This window comes from Bufo bufo, chromosome 5 (genome assembly GCF_905171765.1).
Source record: "Bufo bufo chromosome 5, aBufBuf1.1, whole genome shotgun sequence".
NCBI classification, from domain to species: domain Eukaryota; kingdom Metazoa; phylum Chordata; class Amphibia; order Anura; family Bufonidae; genus Bufo; species Bufo bufo.
The window spans coordinates 511883893-511907834 of NC_053393.1; the positions used below are offsets into that span (position 1 = coordinate 511883893).

The window sequence follows — 23942 nt, forward strand, 5'->3', positions numbered from 1 at the left end:
AACATCCCAAGCCAAAAACAAGAGCTCCGAGCCCCAAGGAGGCAAGTGAGAACACATTTCAGAAGGTGCTGAAGGTGTCTGTGCCCTTGGGATGGCCGGCACTGGGTGCTTGTACACTGCTGGGAGGCAGCATGACATAAAACACCTCCGGGGAAGACTGCTGATCCCTTTTCAATGAAACACCACATCCTCTCAGGTCCTCAGTAGACTTGGTGCTAGCAGGCAGGAATGCCAGGGTGCTTCAAGTGATGACGAAATGAAAATGATAATGTACTACTTACCCCGTTCATGTATGTACCGAACACCTCCCAACAGACACTTACTGTAGTGCATGCATCAGCAACCTTTGGCACTCCGGCTGCTGCTAAACTACAACTCCCAACATGCACGCTTATTCGGCTGTTCTTGTGACTCCCACAGAAGTGAAAGGAGGATTCTGGGAGTTGTAGTTTCAGAACAGCTAGAGTGCCAGAGGTTGCTGATTCCTGCTATAGTAGATACATGTTATTCACATGGATTTATCCCCAATCCTGGACTGATTCACAATTATCTGCTATTTAAAAGGGGTTGTCCAAGTTAAAAGAATCCCAACAGCGGTAAATGTACTAATATTACACTAGAATTCTTGTACAGTCACTCAGAATTGAGAAAGCTAGTTGGAAGAACGAGTGAAACGTTTTCAAGAAATCTACAGTAAGTCCAGTTTCCTTGATTTATTCTTTACAGTTATACATTGGAGGGGGGGGGGGGGGGGGGGGGAGAAACCCTTTAAGACAACATTTCATATAGCTTCTATCTAGATGTAAAGGTGAATATCTGCTTTACATATCGCAACACGTGGCATATAAATGACTTTTAAGCATTACTTTCATCCACTTTCTAGTGTACATGAAACTTTGCGTTTATATCCTATTTATTCTTCTTCCCACAGGTGTCCACAGTACACAACACCTGTCAATCTGAGCTTCACACTGATCTTCTCACCCCCTTCCCAAAAAGCATCCTTAGTTGTGCTGCAAATGAATAGAATGGGTTAAGAGACGGTGGATGGTGGATGCGAGAGGGAGCATGGAGGGACCGGACATTGGCCGTAGCAGCGTCCCCAAGTGGCACGTCACTGCTGGGTTATGTACCACTTGGGGACACCTCACCACTTGGGGGTTCACGTCATCCCATCAGAGTGGAAATTGAAAGACAGGGACCGGAAGACCAATGCTGAAAGCCAGGGACGCGGGGCAGAACGGTGGAGAGCTGGACAACCCTGGGGCTCCTTTAATTTTAAAATCATCTTAGGAGCTATTGAAGATATTTTCTGGTTTTAAGTAAATAAATCTTAATGCATGTATAATCAAACTTTTTAAATCAAAGATCTATGCATGCTGTCAGTGAATGAGGACATTATAATCTGCAACTGAGAGCCTGCCCTAATAAAGTACTAGTAATCCTACTAGGGCATGGGCGCAGTGCCCCTGTGGAAAGGTTGTCAGCCTCCGATTGTCACCAAAAATGGGACAGATATATTAAAGGGGTTTTCTGAGTGTTTCATACTGCTGATCTATCCTAGGAATAGCATGTGACTTGTGGGGGTCCAACTCCTGGGACCCCCACCAATCAGCTCTTTCAGGAGACTGTGGTGCTCCCTTGAGCGCTGCAGCCTCTTCGCAGCTTACTCAGCACAGCGCCATCCACTGGCTAGTGTGGATAGCGGCCGTGCATTGGATCATAGCTCAGCAGGACAAACATAACTTCTGTAGAGCTTTAAAAGTGGGTTTTCAGAACCACATGACTACTTTGATTTACATACGGCTGGAAAAACACTTTCAAAAGTAGAAAGTAAAGATATTTGCTGGTAAGGAGACGCAGCTCATTTACAAGAAATGGTTAAATTAATGAAATCTCAAACATTTCTCTGTGTACAGAGGGGGCACGTCAATTCAATTTAGTTTAGTCAATTCTGTTTTCAGGCATTAAACTTTGGAGAGACCTTTTATATCTTGGAAATAGTTGTTTTAAATAAACAAGCAGCTGCCTTCTTCGGGGTTAAGTATCTCTATTATCTACCAGGCTGTCATTTAGGCTCTATTCATCAATATACACATGAATTATTTATGCAAACACAAGTATTCAGAGCCGCACTTAAATACAATGGGAGTATTTCCAAGACAGAAGCCAAGAAAGGGAAAGCTCAAGGCAGGCCTGGGGGTGGCTTGTAGAAAGACCTGGGGGTGGCCTCGGCAGCCCTGGAGGATGAGATCTTTATTAATAGGAAATGGTTAATGTCACACAAGTGGTGGCCTCTTTTCCAAAGGCTTGTATAGTGCAAGTGACATCTCTCCTTATAGTTTTAGGCTTCAATATGCTGCTGAGGAAGCATTAATAATGCAGAAATAATCCATACTGCCAATGATGATTTATATTCATCATCATTGGTCTTTGTGATCTGAAAGATACTTACTTCATGTAAATGGTCCTTAAAAGGGTATTCCGTCTGTTTCAAGTTATCCCCTATCCACAGCATAGAAGATAATTAGGAGATCGGTGGGTATACTCCACTGGGACCTCTACCGATCAAGAGAACGGGGGCCTCAAACCCCCTGCAGCCCTCCTAAAAATGAACGGAGCAGCTGGTCGCACATGAGCGCGGCCGCTCCATTCATTTCTATAGGTGTTCCAGAGATAGCCGCATACATCGCTTGAGCCGCTACGTTCATTTCAGGGGGGCTGCAGAGGGTACGGGGCCCTCAGCGATAGGACCCCCACAAATCTGACCTTAGTATAGGTCATCAGTACCTGATTGGTGGGGGTCCGACACTCGAGACCCTTACCGATCAGCTGTTTAAGAAGGCAGCGGCACTACATTTCCCATCATGTAGTGTTAACCGGTTGAATGCTGTATGTCAAAAGAGTGTTGCAAGGGTTTAATATACACTGCTCAAAAAAATAAAGGGAACACAAAAATAACATCCTAGATCTGAATTAATTAAATATTCTTCTGAAATACTTTGTTCTTTACATAGTTGAATGTGCTGACAACAAAATCACACAAAAATTAAAAAATGGAAATCAAATTTTTCAACCCATGGAGGTCTGGATTTGGAGTCACACTCAAAATTAAAGTGGAAAAACACACTACAGGCTGATCCAACTTTGATGTAATGTCCTTAAAACAAGTCAAAATGAGGCTCAGTAGTGTGTGTGGCCTCCACGTGCCTGTATGACCTCCCTACAACGCCTGTGCATGCTCCTGATGAGGTGGCGGATGGTCTCCTGAGGGATCTCCTCCCAGACCTGGACTAAAGCATCTGGCAACTCCTGGACAGTCTGTGGTGCAACGTGACATTGGTGGATAGAGCGAGACGTGATGTCCCAGATGTGCTCAATTGGATTCAGGTCTGGGGAACGGGCGGGCCAGTCCATAGCATCAATGCCTTCGTCTTGCAGGAACTGCTGACACACTCCAGCCACATGAGGTCTAGCATTGTCTTGCATTAGGAGGAACCCAGGGCCAACTGCACCAGCATATGGTCTCACAAGGGGTCTGAGGATCTCATCTCGGTACCTAATGGCAGTCAGGCTACCTCTGGCGAGCACATGGAGGGCTGTGCGGCCCTCCAAAGAAATGCCACTCCACACCATTACTGACCCAATGCCAAACCGGTCATGCTGGAGGATGTTGCAGGCAGCAGAACGTTCTCCACGGCGTCTCCAGACTCTGTCACATCTGTCACATGTGCTCAGTGTGAACCTGCTTTCATCTGTGAAGAGCACGGGGCGCCAGTGGCGAATTTGCCAATCTTGGTGTTCTCTGGCAAATGCCAAACGTCCTGCACGGTGTTGGGCTGTAAGCACAACCCCCACCTGTGGACGTCGGGCCCTCATATCACCCTCATGGAGTCTGTTTCTGACCGTTTGAGCAGACACCTGCACATTTGTGGCCTGCTGGAGGTCATTTTGCAGGGCTCTGGCAGTGCTCCTCCTATTCCTCCTTGCACAAAGGCGGAGGTAGCGGTCCTGCTGCTGGGTTGTTGCCCTCCTACAGCCTCCTCCACGTCTCCTGATGTACTGGCCTGTCTCCTGGTAGCGCCTCCATGCTCTGGACACTACGCTGACAGACACAGCAAACCTTCTTGCCACAGCTCGCATTGATGTGCCATCCTGGATAAGCTGCACTACCTGAGCCACTTGTGTGGGTTGTAGACTCCGTCTCATGCTACCACTAGCGTGAAAGCACCGCCAGCATTCAAAAGTGACCAAAACATCAGCCAGGAAGCATAGGAACTGAGAAGTGATCTGTGGTCACCACCTGCAGAACCACTCCTTTATTGGGGGTGACTTGCTAATTGCCTATAATTTCCACAACAGCATGTGAAATTGATTGTCACTCAGAGTTCCTTCCTAAGTGGACAGTTTGATTTGACAGAAGTGTAATTGACTTGGAGTTACATTGAGTTGTTTAAGTGTTCCCTTTATTTTTTTGAGCAGTGTATATGACATTCCGAACAAAAAATATTTGTATGTATATACTCCACAAAATTGAGGTAAATACTGTATATTGGGAGACATCCTTATATACACATAGAAACAGGTAGAGTAAATTGATTTTTATAGCTATTTTATGGTATCTTCTAGACAAGATAAGATTGTTATAAATAAGCAAAAGAAGTTTCACTAAATTTGAGAAAAGTATTTTTTATAACTTACCATCTATTGGAAATATATGGTAGATATTACTAACACATTTTTTTACACTCAATATTAATTTGTCTTACAATTTTTTCCTGTTTTTCCTTTTCATTATATTTTTTATTATTACTATGCCACTAAAAATTAAAAAACACACCAGTCTTAATAAATCTCCTCCAAAAACTTGCCTTCTATAGTAGCCACCAGAAATAATGAGATCTCTTATATAGATAGGTTATCCACTGTCAGTTTACTGCTGCTGTGAGCAAAGTTATCTGTAGGGTAATCCTTGTGATAATAGCAGGTGTAAAATTGGGGTTACAGTTTTACAGCTCTCTTGATAGGTCTAGATAAGGAATGAGATGTTCTAATTGAGTCACTGGTTCCCCTTCCCGCTCTGGCCAGAGTAATGATTTCATGGAGTTAAAGAGGACCAGTGACCACAAAATGTCCGTCACTGATCACTTCCTCCTGTACCGATAGTTGTTCAGGAAGTGAAAAAGGCAAAGATATAAATGTATAAATTAGAAGTTTGCTCAGCTCCTCCTGCTCTATAACATGCTGCCTGCAGATTGCATTGCATTTTGTGGTGACAGGTTCCCTTTAAAGAAAACTGTTTGCTGTGCTAAAAGACCAAAACAAAGAGGAAGTTAAAAAGCCAGGACAGGAATTAGAATACATGGAAAGACTTAAAAAATTATATTCACCCCCTTTTTTAAATTAAAAAAATAAATAAAATAAATACATAGAATATTCACATACAGATTGTTAATATGTGATAAAACTAAATTGATGGAAATGCCCTGTTAAAGGGGTTCTCTGGGAATTAAGAAAATAAAAATACTTAAATATTACTTTATTATAAATATATTCCCATATACCTTTCATTAGTTATAATGGCTCATTTTGTCTGGGGAGCAATCACTAGGAGAATTAAAATGGCCACCATGCTATTAGTACAAACAAAACCTGTCCTAATCACACAACAGGACAGGACACTGAGCTAAAGAGCTGCCTCATCCCCCTCTCTGCTTGTCAGGGATTATGATCCTGAATACAGCTGATAAGATCTTCAGCTGAATTTCTGTAGGAATGGATCTCATGAGGAGATATGAAGTACAGAGATGAGGTGGGGGTAATGAGCAGCAACTCTTGTGTGCAGTCTCCATTACCACAGTCTGTCATCTTTGTACTTCATGTCTCTTCATGAACTCCATTCCTAAAGAGATTAAACTGAATATGTTATCTGCATTCAGGAACATAATCCCTGACAAGCAGAGCAGAGAGGAGGATGAGGCAGCTCTTTAGCTCCGTGTTCTGAAGTAACTTGTCTTGTTGTGTGATCAGGACATGTTCTGTGTGTACTAATAGGACGGCGGCCATTTTATTTCTACAAATGATTGCTCCAGACAAAATAAGTCATAACTAATGTAATGTATTTGGGAATATATTTAAAATAAAGTAATATTTAAGTATTTTCATTTTCTTAATTCCTGGAGAACCCCTTCAATAAACACACTGAATACCCTGTTAGATAGTATACCTGGGCAAATATACATGCAGCAGATATGTTGTACAAATTTCTGAGAATAAAAATCAGTTCATATACTTGACTTTGGCAAAAATATGGATTTCTGCAAGCTCCAATCAGATGAATGGGACAGTCAGAAATTTCTGCAACAAATCTGCCACATGTGAATATATCCTAGAGGAAGATAGCCATCTCACCCTTGGGAACTAATACAAAAATATTATCCAATGTAATGCTGGATGAATATACCCAGCCATCCTCATCTAGAGACATCAATGCCCTCACCTTCCAGCAGCACCACATGGTGTGCTTGGAAGGGGGTCGTTTGTTTGTTCTAGGGCCTAGGCTATATTTCAATTTATGTCACAACAGAATAAAGTCTTTAAAACGCCGTAATGAATGTACTTACATTCTGCTCAGCGAGAGAATACACAAGCTGTGGAAGAATGTCTCCTTTAACAACTGCTTCTGCCAGATCATCATTATAATTGGCGAGTCTCCCAAGAGCCAAAGCAGAGGTCTGCTGGATAGTTGGGACCACATCCAAGAGCAGGGGCCGCAGCAGAGACATAACGCCTAAGTTACAGGAGAAAATTAAAAGACATGAAATTAGGAGTGACAACAGCCCATTCCCCATGGAAATGAGTATTCCTATTGTAATGATCATATCATATCATGTGATCGCAACCTCTGTCAATGTCAATCTCATTGATGTGAACAGTGTATATGACATAATATATTTATAACAGGGAGGGAAAAAAACTGATTTAGGCCTCATTCACAAGACCGTATTTCCTCATGGACTTATTCATTTCTACAGTGCCACAAAAAATACAGACAGCACACAGATGTCGTGTGCTGTCCGCAGCCATGCGGCAGATTATAGAACATGTCCCATTTTTGTCCATTTTACAGGCAGGAATAGGCATTTCGATAATGTGGTTCGCGAAAAGTGGAGGATGCCCACGGCCGGTATTCGCATCATTCAGACTGCAAAATTGATACGGTCATGTGAATGCAGCATAATAATTCCCAAAATACTGACTTTTTTCCCTCAAGGTGTCATTTGGTATAAAAAAAAAAGTGTAGGATTTTTTGTTTTTAAATGACATACAAATAAAGATAAGCTCAGTATGGTACAAAATACAAGAAATTATACTCCCGTTGCAACATTCCCAGGTCCTCCTCGAAGTGATTGGCTAAGCGATCACGTTTTTGTGTTGAGAAGGACCAGGGAGTAGAGATCAGCGGGGGACATCAGTTAGGGATCAGAAAGGGGAGTAAAAAAGCTAAATTGGTTGGACAACCCCTGTAATCATGGCATACCATGTTCTTCAGTGTTATAATATACTTGGTGCTTCAATTCCTCCTCACTTAAAAGAAATCTGCTTGTAGTCCATGAATGGCTGTTTTTTTTGTTTTTTTATTCAATGGCTGAAAACCTGCCCTGCTCATACTGTGACACTGTCTAATCAGTGCTGCCAGTGTCAGACTGCAGAGACACAACCCCAACTGGTAACACCCATCTGGACCTTCATTGCAAACTGCTAGCAATACGTTCATAACTTCTAGTAGGAATAATAGGAATAACAAAGGAATGGCACATCATAGAGTCATAAGAATAGATGCTCCAGAATTGTTATTACATAGAGAATGCAAGTAGATACTACAACAGACATGTCAGGAGAAAGGACAGCTCCTCTAAGTGCAGAGCAGGTCTACTCTGGTGACAAAATGCCAAATTAAGCCAAATTATTCTGTAAAGTAAGACAACCAATTGGCTGTATATACCACATGTATCATCCAGCCTTAGACTGTCAGCATAACGGGGCAGATTTACCCATGCTGCCTAAAAATTTAGAATTTTACGTTTTTTGTGAGACTGTTTGCCAAACGTTCCCAACCATCCAGTTCCTAAACTGCTCCTAATCCAATAATAAGGAGAAATCAAACGTAAATTGTACAGGACTAAACAAAACCCCTTAAAATTGACATGATCTACAAATAACAGCAGGGATTATATACTAAATCCATCTGAAAAAAAAAATGGTGCCAGAACCCCCTATATTTTTTCTTTTTTGACACTTTCCAAATATCCGAAAAGCTGGATCAAATTAGTCCCCTACGCTCCTTCTAGATGGAATTCCCTTGCTTCCATTTTGCTCCTAGATTTCACCGATACACAAATCTGTCAAATGTTTTATTTTCAATAATGCACCACATTACAGAAACGCAGAGTGTGAGCAAAACGGAGAACATCTGGGGCTGGTTAAGGGTGGGATACAAGTACAACATTTACAGACTTCATGTCGTACAGTCAAGTTCCAGTGGCAGGAACATGGGTGACTCAGCTCCAACAAGTCCCGTATATGCTGCTGCTGCCAGGAAACAAATAAATATATAGGTTTTACCGTACATCTGGCAGTTTTTTATTTTTTCACATTTTGGAGATCTTGTTACCGTATATTTAAAAAAATAAATAAAATTGTTGTGTGCTATGGCAAAAAAATAATAAAAAAAAATTATTAATGTTAAAAACCTAAAAATAGCCCAAAGTAATAATTAATATATTATATATTTTATACACACAATAGTATGTATTTATGAGAACTGCCTCTTCTTAAGATTACACAATGCCTCCAATACTAATACATTATTCTATATTCTTAGGCATCCTGGTTACAAGTACACTGAGCTAAGCAGCAGTACTCAATGTCAAGCAGCTGCAAAAGCAAATAAGATTTTAAGTGTATAAAAAAAAGAAACAAAAACCTGTGATCCCAATGTAATATTAGCCTTTTATTAATCCCTGGTCAGGCCACATCTTAAATATGGGATTCAGTTTTGGGCTACACATGCTATAAAGGATATAGGAGAGCTGGCAAGGGTTCAGAGATGGGCGACCAGATTATTAAATGGGATGAAAGGTATCTCTGATAATGAGAGGTTTAAAAATAATCAGTTTTGTACAGCATGGGAAAAAAAAAAAAAAAAAAGGACTCCTAAGAGGCGATTGCACTTCCGTGTATATGTCTGGTCAATACCAAGAATTGCCACAGGATTTTTTTTTTTAGTTGCAAGTAAGAATATGCAAAGAAGTATTTCCCAAGAAGCAGAACCATCTCACCAGTGCCACCTATTTGCCTTGGGAGATCCCTTTTTGCATATTCGTTTACAGGACTGGACTCTTTAAGGAGATTCAGCACCCTGCCTAAGGCCCGGTTCACACTTCAGTTATTTCCATCATTTATTGTGACTAGTGTTGAGCGAATCAAAATCCACAAAGTGGACTTCGATCCGAATTTCAGGATAAATTCGATTCACTGCAAAGCAGAATTTCCTCGTGCTACGTGGTAGAGAATCGATTTAACTTGAAACAGTGTTTAAAAAAAAACTAAAATCATACTTACATGGATCCATTTTCTTGCGACAGGCCAGCTGCCGCCATCTGAAATACCATGCGTGATCACGTCATCGCGAGCCTTGCAAGATTTCACGCCAGATGTTCAAGCAAGATAGTAGCGTCCGGCCCGTCGCAAGCAAATGGATCAGGTCCGATTAATTTTTTGTTTAAAAATGTAACACTATTGTTTATATCAGATGCCGCGATCACGTATGAACGCGCCATCTGAGGGGTACAATGACGGGTGGCGGTGCAATCGCAGCTCCCTGTCATTGCACCCACTACTTACAAATATATGCACTTTGTGTCGAAGTAATTTGTCAAAGTTTTTTTTTTGTAAAATTCGGTGAAGCGGCCAAAACGAATTTATGAATAATTCGTTCCTCTTTAATTGTGAGCCAAAACAGCTGCAGACCTTTCCATTATACCTGATCTCCGTGTAGGCTTCTCTACTGGTTTTGGCTCACAATCCCTGACCAAATAACTGAAGTGTGAAATCAACCTAAGCTGCTTACAAGTAGGAAAGGAGATTTACAAAATACAGGAAAGGATTCTTTACAGTTAAAGCAGTGAAACCATGGAATGCCCTACCCCAGGAGGCTGTAAGAAACTCTTATCTAATATGCCATCGACAGTTATAACGAAGCCAACAACTAATGCTGTATAATGGATTGGGAAAGGTTGAACCTGATGGACCTGTGTCTTTTTTTTTTTAAACCTATGTAACCAGGTACCCTATGTAATAATATGGCGGTCAACAAAAAGGGCTCATCACTTCTCCTGAGAGGTCTGTTTTTGGTAACTACTTGCATTTCTGCAAGACAAACTGTGTTGTGCTGTTCCTCTGCGATTCCTCCCAAGAACATATGAACAAATTGAATAACTAGGCGTTACCAGTTCCCTAGTCAGTGGAACGTCAAATGACACTGCAAAAGGGGAATGGTAATATCTTGTTGTAACATGCTCACACACTTCCGGTAGGAATAACAGAGGGATGACACAATGCACAGTTTTAAAGAAAAGACAAGGTCAAGGGGGGGGGACGGGGGGGGGACAGGTCCTTTGCAAAATCCAGCACATAATGGAATGAGTTTACAGTGACATTATTCTAATAAAATAATAATAATTATAATACTACTACATACTACTGGGGCATGAAATCATACATGGTCATGGATACTAATGACATCAGAATCGGTGGCATACAGCAGGTTAAGCTCCAGCCCTTGACCAATGCTTGACTGTTCGGATACGACCACACGGTCAGGTTTCCGCATGCAGTTTTGGAAGCAGAAACCAGGAGTGAATTGAAAAAAAAGAGAAGTCGTATCTGTTCTGTATATTAACCCTTTTATAATCTACTCCTGATTTTGGCCTCCAAAACTGAACGCAGAAACCTGACCGTGTGCCTGTACCCGGACTGCCACCAGTGTTTTCTCCTCTCATCTGACCACACAGACAGACTCAGACTCTCTTCCGTACGGCTTTGTTCACATCTCGGAAACGCGGCAGGCTGTGACGGCAGAGAGCAGTCTGCCGGATCCTCTACATCACTGCCAATTGTCGGAATAAAATGTCGGGTTTCAGCCAGACAAAACACCTTCCATGCAAGTTTTTCAGATCAGACAGCCGCATCTCAGAAACGGAGATGTGAATGTAGCGTTAGAGTGCGCTATTCATGCCGTTATATGTCAGAGGCGCCAGAAAGGCCTTTCAGCATGGTGTAAGGAGGGGGTAGAGCGATGTATAATTCACCTGCCCACTAAATTGCAAACACTAGAAGATCTCGCCCGGGGATATCTGTTTATTAGGTGGTTTTCATTGTCATTTTCTATCAAAAATAAACGGCCTTCAAAACCGACCTTCGATTTGCATGCCCCAAAAATACAGCGATGAATTCACTTCCTCTTTCTGACTGATGGCAAGTGCTGTTTGCCTGAGAGAGAGCACAACCAAAATATCCTGCGTGACCTTACCACTGGCTTGATTTATTGGGCTGTCCAGGATCCAGGCGCATGGAATTGCCTGCACTGAACTCTTTAAAATGAAGGTTTCAATGCTGCGAGTAAAGTGGATGCAGCAATTGCCACATAGCTGAAAGGAACAGCTGCCTCTTTAGAGCGAGCGGCCTCTCTCCTCCTCGCAGCTCAATAGATCAGCTTCCTTGTAAACGGCCACAATGTGCACAGTCTGCGGAAACAGCTTACCAGGAGAGGAGAGCCGCGCTCCCATCGTAGGCCTCTGCTGGCAGCCAGCGCTCCCTCCCGGTGTACGGCATCGGAGCCCTGCATGGATGACTATGTCTCTGCCCATAAATATCTGGACGGTGTCATTCAGCGCTAGTGGGGAAATCCACCCAGAATGACCTTTTCATACATCTCAGATAGATCTATGAAGATCACACAGGTGAGGCATGTGATCTCAGACCACAACAGATTTCCAGAATGACAGGGCTGTGTTGAATAGTCAAACCCCTATGACACTGCTCAGAGATTTCACATAGGGCTCATGCACACGAATGTATTATTTTTCCGTTCTGTTTTTTTTTTACAGGTTCACTTCAAATGGGGCTTGAAACAAAAAAAGGGAAATTACTCCGTGTGCATATCCGTTCTGCAAAAAATATTGAATATGTCCTATTCTTGACTCGCGGACAAGGACAGGCATTATTACAATGGATCCACAAAAAAAACAGATCCAATAAGGACGTCATCAGTTTTTTTTGCGGCATGCAAAATACATATGGCCGTTTGCATGAGACCTTACTGAAACTCCGACCCGGCCTTCTCAGTATATGGACATAGATCTGAATCGTCTTTTGCTTAGAAAGTCGTCAGATTTCCGTTAATAGAAATATCTCAGGAGGGTCAAAGAGGTCTGAGTGCTCTATACCGTGGCATACATAGAACACAGGGGCCCCACAGCAAACAGACATTTTTATTCAATGAGTACACATTAAAATATATTTTGTGGATTGTTTTTTGTGGAGGATGCTTTATTTGAATTTTTTGTATTATCAGTATATTATTGATGATATGTTAAATCTTAAAATGGGATTTAAAAAATAACTATTTCATATTTATAATGTATTATAATATATTCTTGCATGCTAAAATACATTAAAGGGGTTGTTCCACAAAAAATATTCTAGTTTTCAAACCAGCACCCGGATCTGAATACTTTTGTAATTACATGTAATTAAAAATTGTGTCTAGCCACTGAATTATTCAATAAAATGTATCTGTATAGCGCCACCTGCTGTTTTTTTTTCTTATTTCTTTGTCCTGCTCACTGAGATGGCCGCACATGCTCAGTTTCATCCTTCAACTGCTTCCTGAGCTGTGATAGGGAGAGCATGGACACCCCCCCTGAGCTGCAGCAGAAAAGACACTCCCCCTGAGCTGCAGCAGAAAAGACACCCCCCCTGAGCTGCAGCAGAAAAGACACTCCCCCTGAGCTGCAGCAGAAAAGACACCCCCCCTGAGCTGCAGCAGAAAAGACCCCCCCCCCTGAGCTGCAGCAGAAAAGACACCCCCCCCTGAGCTGCAGCAGAAAAGACACCCCCCCCTGAGCTGCAGCAGAAAAGACACCCCCCCTGAGCTGCAGCAGAAAAGACACCCCCCCTGAGCTGCAGCAGAAAAGACACTCCCCCTGAGCTGCAGCAGAAAAGACACCCCCCCTGAGCTGCAGCAGAAAAGACACTCCCCCTGAGCTGCAGCAGAAAAGACACACCCCCTGAGCTGCAGCAGAAAAGACACTCCCCCTGAGCTGCAGCAGAAAAGACACACCCCCTGAGCTGCAGCAGAAAAGACACTCCCCCTGAGCTGCAGCAGAAAAGACACTCCCCCTGAGCCGCAGCAGAAAAGACACTCCCCCTGAGCTGCAGCAGAAAAGACACTCCCCCTGAGCCGCAGCAGAAAAGACACACCCCCTGAGCTGCAGCAGAAAAGACACTCCCCCTGAGCTGCAGCAGAAAAGACACTCCCCCTGAGCCGCAGCAGAAAAGACACTCCCCCTGAGCCGCAGCAGAAAAGACACTCCCCCTGAGCCGCAGCAGAAAAGACACACCCCCTGAGCTGCAGCAGAAAAGACACTCCCCCTGAGCTGCAGCAGAAAAGACACTCCCCCTGAGCCGCAGCAGAAAAGACACTCCCCCTGAGCCGCAGCAGAAAAGACACACCCCCTGAGCTGCAGCAGAAAAGACACTCCCCCTGAGCTGCAGCAGAAAAGACACTCCCCCTGAGCCGCAGCAGAAAAGACACTCCCCCTGAGCCGCAGCAGAAAAGACACTCCCCCTGAGCTGCAGCAGAAAAGACACTCCCCCTGAGCTGCAGCAGAAAAGACACTCCCCCTGAGCTGCAGCAGAAAAGACACTCCCCCTGAGCTGCCAGCTTAACATAAATCTAGCAGAGCAATGAATGAGGAGATCTCTGGATCCATGTGAGGTACATTAATCATGGGACAACCCCTTTAAGCTCTGTGTCAATATGACACAAGTTGCTGTTATAGTACCACTAGTGTACCCCAACAGCAGGCTTACAGTGCAGACATTTCTGGGGTCCTTCATGGACCACAGTTTGATAAAAGGGTTAACAGTGGGTTCAGAGCTTGATCCGACTTCGGCTGTGAAGCAGTAGGCTGCTCTAGGAACTAAAGCAATTAGTAACAGCGGGTTCTTAGTCCAGGAGTGCTTTGGGAGCCTTTAAACCCCTCAACTGCAGAGGCGCCACAAGGAGGACCTGCACCTTCAGCCGCCAAAAGACAGCGGGCGGTCGTTAAAGGGGTTGCATCACTTCAGCAAATGGCAGGTATCATGTAGAGAAAGTGAATACAATGCACTTACTAATGTATTGATTGTCCATATTGCCTCCTTTGCTGGACTGATATTTTTCCATGGCCAGGGTTTACGACCACCCTGAAATCCAGAAGAGGCGGCCATGCTTGCACACTACAAGAAAAGGCGCCGGCCTCTCTGGTGGCTCCTACAGTGCACAAGCATGACCACCATTGCTGGATTGCAGGGTGATCATAAACCCTGGATATAAGCAGTGTATAATGTGATGGAAAAATGAATCCAGCCAGCAAAGGAGGCAATACGGACAATCACAATACATTAGTAAGTGACTTGTATTAACTTTCTCTACATGATAAATGCTATTTGCTGATGTGAGACAATGCCCTTAAGAGGTTAAGTAGAGATCATTAACCTCAATACCCCCTACACCAGTGGTCGGCAAGCCGCGGCTCGCGAGCCACATGCGGCTCTTTACACACTTTAATGCGGCTCTTCTGCAGGGCTCCAGATGCCATTTGCGACTGGACCCGCCGCCGCAGCTCTGCTCAATACAGCGGCGGGCACAGGAGATGATCGTTCTCAGCAGCGCAGGAGGAGTCTCTCCCTCCCCCCTGTGCTGCTGCTGCCCCCGCCGCTGCCAATAAGAAGAGACGGGAGGAGGAGGGGAGGGGCTGTGGCCACTGCGCCACCAATGAAGAAAACTGACCTGTTAATACAAATACAGGAGGCGGGTGCCGGAATCAAATAGCCGGCACCCGACCTCTATGACAGGGAGCTGCGATCCGCTGCAGTTGAGTTAACCCTTCAGGTGCGGTACCTGAGGGGTTAACTGCCGCTGATCGCAGCTCCCTGTCACAAAGGTCGGGTGCCGGCTATTTGATTCCGGCACCCGCCTCCTGTATTTGTATAAGAAACGTTGGTGGCACAGTGCGCCCCCCCCCCCCCCCCCAGTATAATAAACGTTGGTGGCACAGTGCGCCCCCCCCCCCCCAGTATAATAAGTGCGCCCCCCCCCCCCCAGTGGCGTCGCCAGGGGGGGGCCAGAGGGGGCCACGGCCCCCCCTACATCATGCTGTGCCCCCCCCATGTGCCCCCCCAACTAAAATGACCCCCCCCCCCCCTCAAAGTGAGCCGCCGCCGCTGCCACAGGGCACAGGAAGATGAGCGCTTCCATTGCGCTCATCTCCATTGTAAACTGCCAGTGCCGGCGGAGGTGCAGGGGAGGGAGAGGCGTGTCCCTTCCCCTTTCTCTGATAGGCTGCAGGCAGGCACCGAAGTGGAGGAGAGGCCCCGCCCCCTAATTGCTCCTGTTTATCTTTCTAAAGCTAAAGGACCTTTGATGATGTCATCACAGGTCCTGTAAGGGAACTGCACAGTGTAAAGTGTAGTTCCCAGGTTAGAACAGTGCATCTGCCAGGACCTGTGATGACATCATCTTCAACATCACAGGTCCTGCAGAATCTAGCAAAGGAACTGCACCAAAAATGGTGTAGTTCCTAGGTTTCAAAGGTATATCTGCCAGGACCTGTGATGACATCATCAAAGGTCCTTCAACCCCTAACAGCAAGTATTAGAAGTTCACAAGCAGCTCTGCATTGATCCATACAGACTGGAATGGAGAGGTAAGAGGAGGTCCTCCACTTCTCATCATTTACCCCCCCCCCCCTCCATGCCCTGTTTTTACTCATTGCTCACTCATGTATAATACTTCAGACAGTTACAGTGACCACAACCTCATGTACCTCACACACAGTGACCATAATGCATGACTGACCACATATTTCTATAAACACTGCATCTACAGTATTATACCTTCTATGTGTCACATCAATACACTGCTCTGTGTGTAAAATATATATATATATATATAGATACACACACATACACACACACTGCATATATTACACAGTATTATACATGCAATATGTACAGATATATAGTATATACCGCAGTGCACTGATATGTGAGGTACAAGGTATAATAGATGCTGTGTGTACAGATATCAGTACACTTCTGTATATACTATATATGTGAGGTACGAGGTATAATAGATGCAGTGTGTACAGATATATAGTATATACAGCGGTGTACTGATATCTGAGGTACGAGGTGTCAATACACTGCTGTATTTACTATATACCTGTACACACTGCATCTATTATACCTCGTACCTCACATATTACACTACTGTATATACTGTATACACTGCATATATTATACCCCGTACCTCACATATCAGTACACTGCTGTATATACTATATACCTGTACACACTGCATATATTATACCCTGTACCTCACATATCAGTACACTGCTGTATATACCTGTACACACTGCATATATTATACCCTGTACCTCACATATCAGTACACTGCTGTATATACTATATACCTGTACACACTGCATCTATTATACCGCGTATCTCACATATCAGTGCACTGCGGTATATACTATATATCTGTACACACTGCATATATTATACCCCGTACCTCACATATCAGTACACTGCTGTATATACTATATACCTGTACACACTGCATATATTATACCCTGTACCTCACATATCAGTACACTGCTGTATATACTATATACCTGTACACACTGCATATATTATACCCTGTACCTCACATATCAGTACACTGCTGTATATACTATATACCTGTACACACTGCATCTATTATACCGCATATCTCACATATCAGTGCACTGCGGTATATACTATATATCTGTACACACTGCATATATTATACCCCGTACCTCACATATCAGTACACTACTGTATATATCTGTACACACTGCATATATTATACCCCGTACCTCACATATAAGTACACTGCTGTATATACTATATACCTGTACACACTGCATCTATTATACCCTGTACCTCACATATCAGAACACTAGGGAATATACTATATACCTGTACACACTGCATATATTATACCGCGTACCTCACATAACTGTACACTGCTGTATATAATACACATCTGCATCTATTATACCTCTTTTGTGTGCCAGGGCTGTTTCGTAATCCCAATCCGGCCCTGGTGGCATAAATTATAAAACGCAGCAGCAAGAATAGTTCATGGAACAAAGGGAGGGGCTATAAAAGGGGAATGGGGGCCCAATTTAGATTCCTGCTATGGGGCCCAGTGATTTTTATGTACGCCCCTGGCTGCAGGCACTAGGCAGGCAGCCTATCAGAGGCCGGCGCAATGACGTCATCGTGCCGCCTGAGCCTTACATTACAGCGTAGGACACAGGAAGAGGCTGCATCGCATCGCTGACACTTAGGTAAGTATAAGTGTTTTTTTTTACAATAGTGTTACTGGCACATTGGGGGGGCTTATTACAATACTGGCACATGATGATGGGGGGACTTAATACTGGCACATGATGATGGGGGGACTTAATACTGGCACATGATGGGGGGGACTTAATACTGGCACATGATGATGGGGGGGACTTAATACTGGCACATGATGGAGGGGGGACTTAATACTGGCACATGATGGGGGGGGACTTAATACTGGCACGTGATGGGGGGGACTTAATACTGGCACATGATGATGGGGGGACTTAATACTGGCACATGATGATGGGGGACTTAATACTGGCACATGATGATGGGGGGACTTAATACTGGCACATGATGATGGGGGGACTTAATACTGGAACATGGGGGGGCTTAATACTGGCACGTGATGGGGGGCTTATTACTGGCACGTGATGGGGGGCTTATTACTGGCACGTGATGGGGGCTTATTACTGGCACGTGATGGGGGGCTTATTACTGGCACATTGGGGAGCTCTTGTTACTGGCACGTTATTGAGGGCACTTATTACTGGCACATTATTGGTGGGCACTATATGGGCATCTACTGAGGCCACAAAGAAGGGGTGTTTTATATGGGGGGCTCTGTACAGTAGCATTTTATACTGGGACACATTATGGTGGGTACTATGGAGAAGGGGAGAGAGGAGTACTATGGAGTCATCTACGGGGGGCACTAAGGAGGGGTATTTTATACTTGAAAATTATGGGGGACACTGAGGGCATCTACTGGGGCACGATATATGGGACATTTTATACTGGTACATTATGGGGGGCACTAGCAGGAAGGGGGGAGAGGAGCACTATGGGGGCATTTACTGGTACACTATATAGGGGTATTTTATACTGGCACATTATGGGGGACATTAGCTCAACTGGGGGCATAAGGGGGTATGTTTTGCACATTATAAGGAGAATTATTTCTACTGGGGGGCATTATGGTGGGTTTTATTACTCCCCCATGGTATGACCCCCTAGTAGCAGCACCAGCCTCTCCCTGCTCTGCTATCCCTCTGCCCCTTCTCCAAATCCTTATTATGAAATCTTTCTCATTAGGATAAAACACCACATCAGCTCCGCCGAGCCCCCGGCCAAAGTGTTGAAGTGGCGTCCGAGATCCCCAAGGGCCAAGCCAAGTAATTGTAAGTGTTCATGTGAAATATGTTTATGTTATATATGTACACTCCTGTGAGAGGCGGGGAGGGAGATCTGTGGATGACACTGTTATAGGGAGGGAGATCTGTGGATGACACTGTTATAGGGAGGGAGATCTGTGGATGACACTGTTATAGGGAGGGAGATCTGTGGATGACACTGTTATAGGGAGGGAGATCTGTGGATGACACTGTTATAGGGAGGAAGATCTGTGGATGACACTGTTATGGAGGGGGAAATGGGGATGACACTGTCATGGGGTGGATCTGTGGATGACACATATAGCATAAGATGCTATATATGGTATGTGGCATCCACAGATCTCCCCCATAGCAGTGTCATCCACAGATCCCCCTCTCTATAAAAGTGTCATCCACAGACAGCTGGACTTTTCTTCCCTGTTGCGGTTTTAGGTATCGGGTAAAGTATTGCAGCATTTCTTAGCGTACTTGTGTAAATGTATCGTTGTTATAGCTGCCCCCCCTACTTTTGTCCTGGCCCCCAGTGTGCCCCCCCAAAATTTGAAAGCTAGAGACGCCACTGCCCCCCCCCCCCCAGTATAATAAACGTTGGTGGCACAGTGCGCCCCCCCCCCCCCCGTATAATAAACATTGGTGGCACAGTGCGGTTCCCCCCCCCCCCCCCCCCAGTATAATAAACGTTGGTGGCACAGTGAGAAGTGCCAATGAGGGTTAAAAATAATAAAAGAAAATTAACTCACCTCCTCCAGTTGATCAGGTAGCTGCCGGTCTCCTGTTCTTACTTCTTTCTAGTTTCTTCAGGACCTGTGGTGACGTCACTGAGCTCATCACATGGCCCATTACCATGGTGATGGATCATGTGATGAGCACAGTGATGTCACCACAGGTCCTGCGTCCTGAAGAAACTAGAAAGAAGTAAGAACAGGAGACGATCAATTGGAGGAGGTGAGTTAATTATTTTTTTATTTTTTAACCCTCATTGGCACTGCCCACTGCGCCACCAATGTTTATTATATTGAGGGGGGGCCGCACTGCGCCACCAATGTTTATTATATTGGGGTGATAGGGGGGCGCACTGCGCCACCAATGTTTATTATACTGGGGTGATGGGGGGGCGCACTGCGCCACCAATGTTTATTATATTGGGGTGATGGGGGGGCGCACTGCGCCACCAATGTTTATTATATTGAGGGGGGGCACACTGCGCCACCAATGTTTATTATATTGGGGTGATGGGGGGGGCGCACTGCGCCACCAATGTTTATTATATTGGGGTGATGGGGGGGCGCACTGCGCCACCAATGTTTATTATATTGGGGTGATGGGGGGGCGCACTGCGCCACCAATGTTTATTATATTGAGGGGGGGGCGCACTGCACCACCAATGTTTATTATATTGGGGTGATGGGGGGGGCGCACTGCGCCACCAATGTTTATTATATTGACCTTCTACTATGCATTCTGTATTCAGAATGCTATTATTTTTCCTTATAACCATGTTATAAGGGAAAATAATACAGTGAATAGACTTTCATCCTAGGAACCATGCGTGAAAATCGCACTTGCTTGCGATTTTCACACAGCCCCATTAACTTCTATGGGGCCTGCATTGCGCGAAAAACGCACAACAGAGCATGCTGCGATTTTCACGCAACGCACAAGTGATGTGTGAAAATCACCGCTCATGTGCACAGCCCCATAGAAGTGAATGGGTCCGGATTTAGTGCGGGTGCATTCCAGTATTTTGAATGCCGGATCCAGCACTAATACATTCCTATGGGGAAAAATGCCGGAGCCGGCATTCAGGCAAGTCTTCATTTTTTTTCGCCGGAGATAAAACCGTTACGGTTTTATCTTTTGCCTGATCAGTCAAAATGACTGAACTGAAGACATCCTGATGCATCCTGAACGGATTACTCTCCATTCAGAATGCATGGGGATAAAACTGATCAGTTATTTTCCGGTATAGAGCCCCTGTGACGGAACTCAGTGCCGGAAATGAAAAACGCTAGTGTGAAAGTACTTTAAAATATTAAGTTTAAATCCCCCCTTTCCCAATTTTACATATAAAATATATAAACAATAAATAAATAAACATATTACATAGCCTTTTTAGTCACCTTGTCACCCCAAAAAATAGGATAGGACTGTTCTATTATGGGCCGAATGTTTCATAAAATGCGAAATGCACGTGGCTTTTTTTGGTGTTTTTTTTTTTTTGCACGGTATTGAGTATCACAATACTTTTTTATGGTGACGAAAGCGAATCAAAATTTTGGTTTCAAAACAACCCTACGCCGATCTGATCGGCGTAGCGTTGTCACGATACCAAAATTTTGATTCAGTTTCGATTTGGCGACTAAAAATTTGATTTGGCTCCTAAATCTTTCAGTTCAGGAGCCAATGGCTACTAGGAATTTTTTTTAGTCTGGAGCACTGTTCTGTGTGCCGGGCGCCCGCTGCCCTCCCTCCTCTCGGGGGCGGCAGCCTGCGGCTGTCCTGCCTACATGTGTGCCGTGCGGCGCTCAGGCCAAAGGAGGCGTCACTGACTGTATTTTCGGTTTTAAAAATGTGGCTCTCAAAATAAATTTCAATCGTGGTTTTGGCGAGATTTGGCTCAGTTGAAAAAAAAGGTTGCCCACCACTGCCCTACACCATGATTAACTATGGTTCTTATAACTTGCACTGATTAGGATTAACTATTCTCAAACAGCAGGTGATTAAAGGGCTGCTTCCATCAAAAAGGGGTATTTTTTTAAACTAAATATTTAAAAAAATAAAAATAAATTTGTAATTAGTTTTTCTTTTTTTTTTTTTTTTTTTTAGAATTTAAACAATATTATGCCAATGAAAAATAAACACAAATGCTGTCCTTCTGTAACAGTCAAAGAGTGAAGAAAGTTCTCAATATCAGGCACAGTGAAGGGTTTATCTGCAAGATAATCCTCCTGAGAATAGAACAACAATGTGTGGCTTAGGCCTCTTTCACACGACCGTATGGCTTTTTCAGTGTTTTGTGGGCCGTTTTTTCCCGAATCCGTTTTGGTTCTGTTTTTCCGTATGGCATATACAGTATACAGTAATTACATAGAAAAAAATTGGGCTGGGCATAAAATTTTCAATAGATGGTTCCACAAAAACGGAACGGATACGGAAGACATGCAGAAGCATTTCCGTATGTGTTCCGTTCTTTTTGCGGACAGATTGATTGGAGCCACGGAACGTTATTTGCGTGCCATAATAGGACATGTTCCATATTTTAAAGGAACGGAAAAACGGAAATACGGAAACGGAATGCATACGGAACACAGTGAAAGTGAAGGAAAGTCGCTGGTCAGTGCAGCCGGAATTATAAAAAATCCTTTAGGCGGGAGCCAAACCGCCAGTGGGGTCAGATTAGATGTTCGGAGTTGGCTTGACGGGAATTGTCGAGCTGATTGGAAATAGTCAGAGGTGCAATACACAACCAGAAGAGGATGTCCAATAAAATCAGATTTTAGTTTGAGACAACGCGTTTCTGGGTACGTGGGACCCCTTTATTAAGTACGTGTTTCTTCAGCACAGCCAGGATCGTGCCCTGGAACAGCTTACACTCTGGCTTTGCCAGAGACACAGACTCCCACGTACCCCAAAACGCATTGTCTCAAACTAACAAATAAAAACTATTTGTTAGTTTGAGACAATGCGTTTTGGGGTACGTGGGAGTCTGTGTCTCTGGCAAAGCCAGAGTGTAAGCTGTTCCAGGGCACGATCCTGGCTGTGCTGCAGAAACACGTACTTAATAAAGGGGTCCCACGTACCCCGAAACGCGTTGTCTCAAACTAAAATCTGATTTTATTGGACATCCTCTTCTGGTTGTGTATGGCGCCTCTGACTATGTCCAATCAGACAATTCCAGCCAAGCCAACTCCCAACATCTAACCTGAGAATAGAAGGTAGAGGACGGGAATGACTGACTTAGCGACAAGTCTATTGTTATCTTCATAGACCTAGAACACCATGTAAACAGAGGAGAAGTGCATTGATTGCCATAGTGCGAGATGTGCTGACCAGCGACACCACTGGGATGCCATTTTGGAAGTGCGGTGCTCTGAGTCACCACCCCTCGCTCCTCCCTGGTCTGACAGAGTGTTAAGTGAGACTCTCTACTGTGCTCAATTAACAGACAGAGGAAGTTAAAGGGGTTGTGCAGCACCATATATTGATGACCTATCCTCAGGATAGGTCATCAATATCTGATCGGCGGGGTCAGTCCAACACCTGGCAACCCCACCCCACTTCACGTGAGCGCTGCTTCCCGTTCATTGCACTACGCTTTCTCTCCTCTGGAGCAGTACCTGTCACCGCATGGTGTGAGTAGAGAACTCCACACCGAACACAAGAGGGAAGGGAAAAAGGTACTAGGCCTGGAAACTAAGGAAAGGGGAAAAGGTCACAACTAGTGAATTCCTAAACCAAGCCCTGACTACTATCAGTATGAACAGATCTTGATGGTAGGAATGTTCATACGCTGGAACCTAGGGCCCTATGTGACCCTAAAGTGTCCTGGAAATAGTGTCAGGACAAGAGATGACCTGTTCCTTCCCAGCTGAAGGAACAGGAGACTCCCTCACGCCTAATACCAAAAGGTAGGGGAAAGCAACAAACCAAAAAAATAAAGAAAAGACACTCAACTCCGAAGTATGCGGACGAGCAGAAACTCAGAGGAGAACCAACAACAGCACTTCCAACATCCAAAAGGAGCCATCAACCACATAGCATGATGGGTGAGGCCAGACTAAATAGAGGAGTTGCAATGACCAGTTAAGCTACACCTGAGACCAGAGGTGTGGTCATACCCAGCAACAACACAGAAGCAAGTGAATCCAGAGAGGCTGTCAGATCACATAACGTGCAGCCAATCTCTTAGATCTTCTGACCCCTGTCACAGGACCATAGCGTAATTACAAGTACTCACTCTATTCACGTGAATGGAGTAAGCACTTTTCATTACACTGCCCCGTCAAAACTTCAGAGATGATGGGCAGTGTAATGAACAGAAAGCAGCGCTTGCATAGAGCG

General features: G+C 44.4%; 1 protein-coding gene across 3 annotated transcripts in view; it reads right to left on the reverse strand.

Moving 5' to 3' along the window:
- The window catches only part of SPAG6 (sperm associated antigen 6), a 154125-nt gene that overhangs the window by 89626 nt on the left and 40557 nt on the right, over positions 1–23942 (reverse strand). Inside the window, exons 1-2 of one of the 3 annotated variants that reach the window (XM_040434427.1) lie at positions 11594–11743; positions 6624–6790 (exon numbers count right to left, since the gene is read on the reverse strand). In XM_040434427.1, the coding sequence (XP_040290361.1) occupies positions 6624–6785 (162 nt within the window). In that variant the 5' untranslated portion in view covers positions 6786–6790; positions 11594–11743. Of the gene's footprint in view, positions 1–6623; positions 6791–11068; positions 11200–11593; positions 11744–23942 lie in introns of those variants that run through there. The other 2 variants (XM_040434428.1, XM_040434426.1) reach the window with 2 other exon arrangements.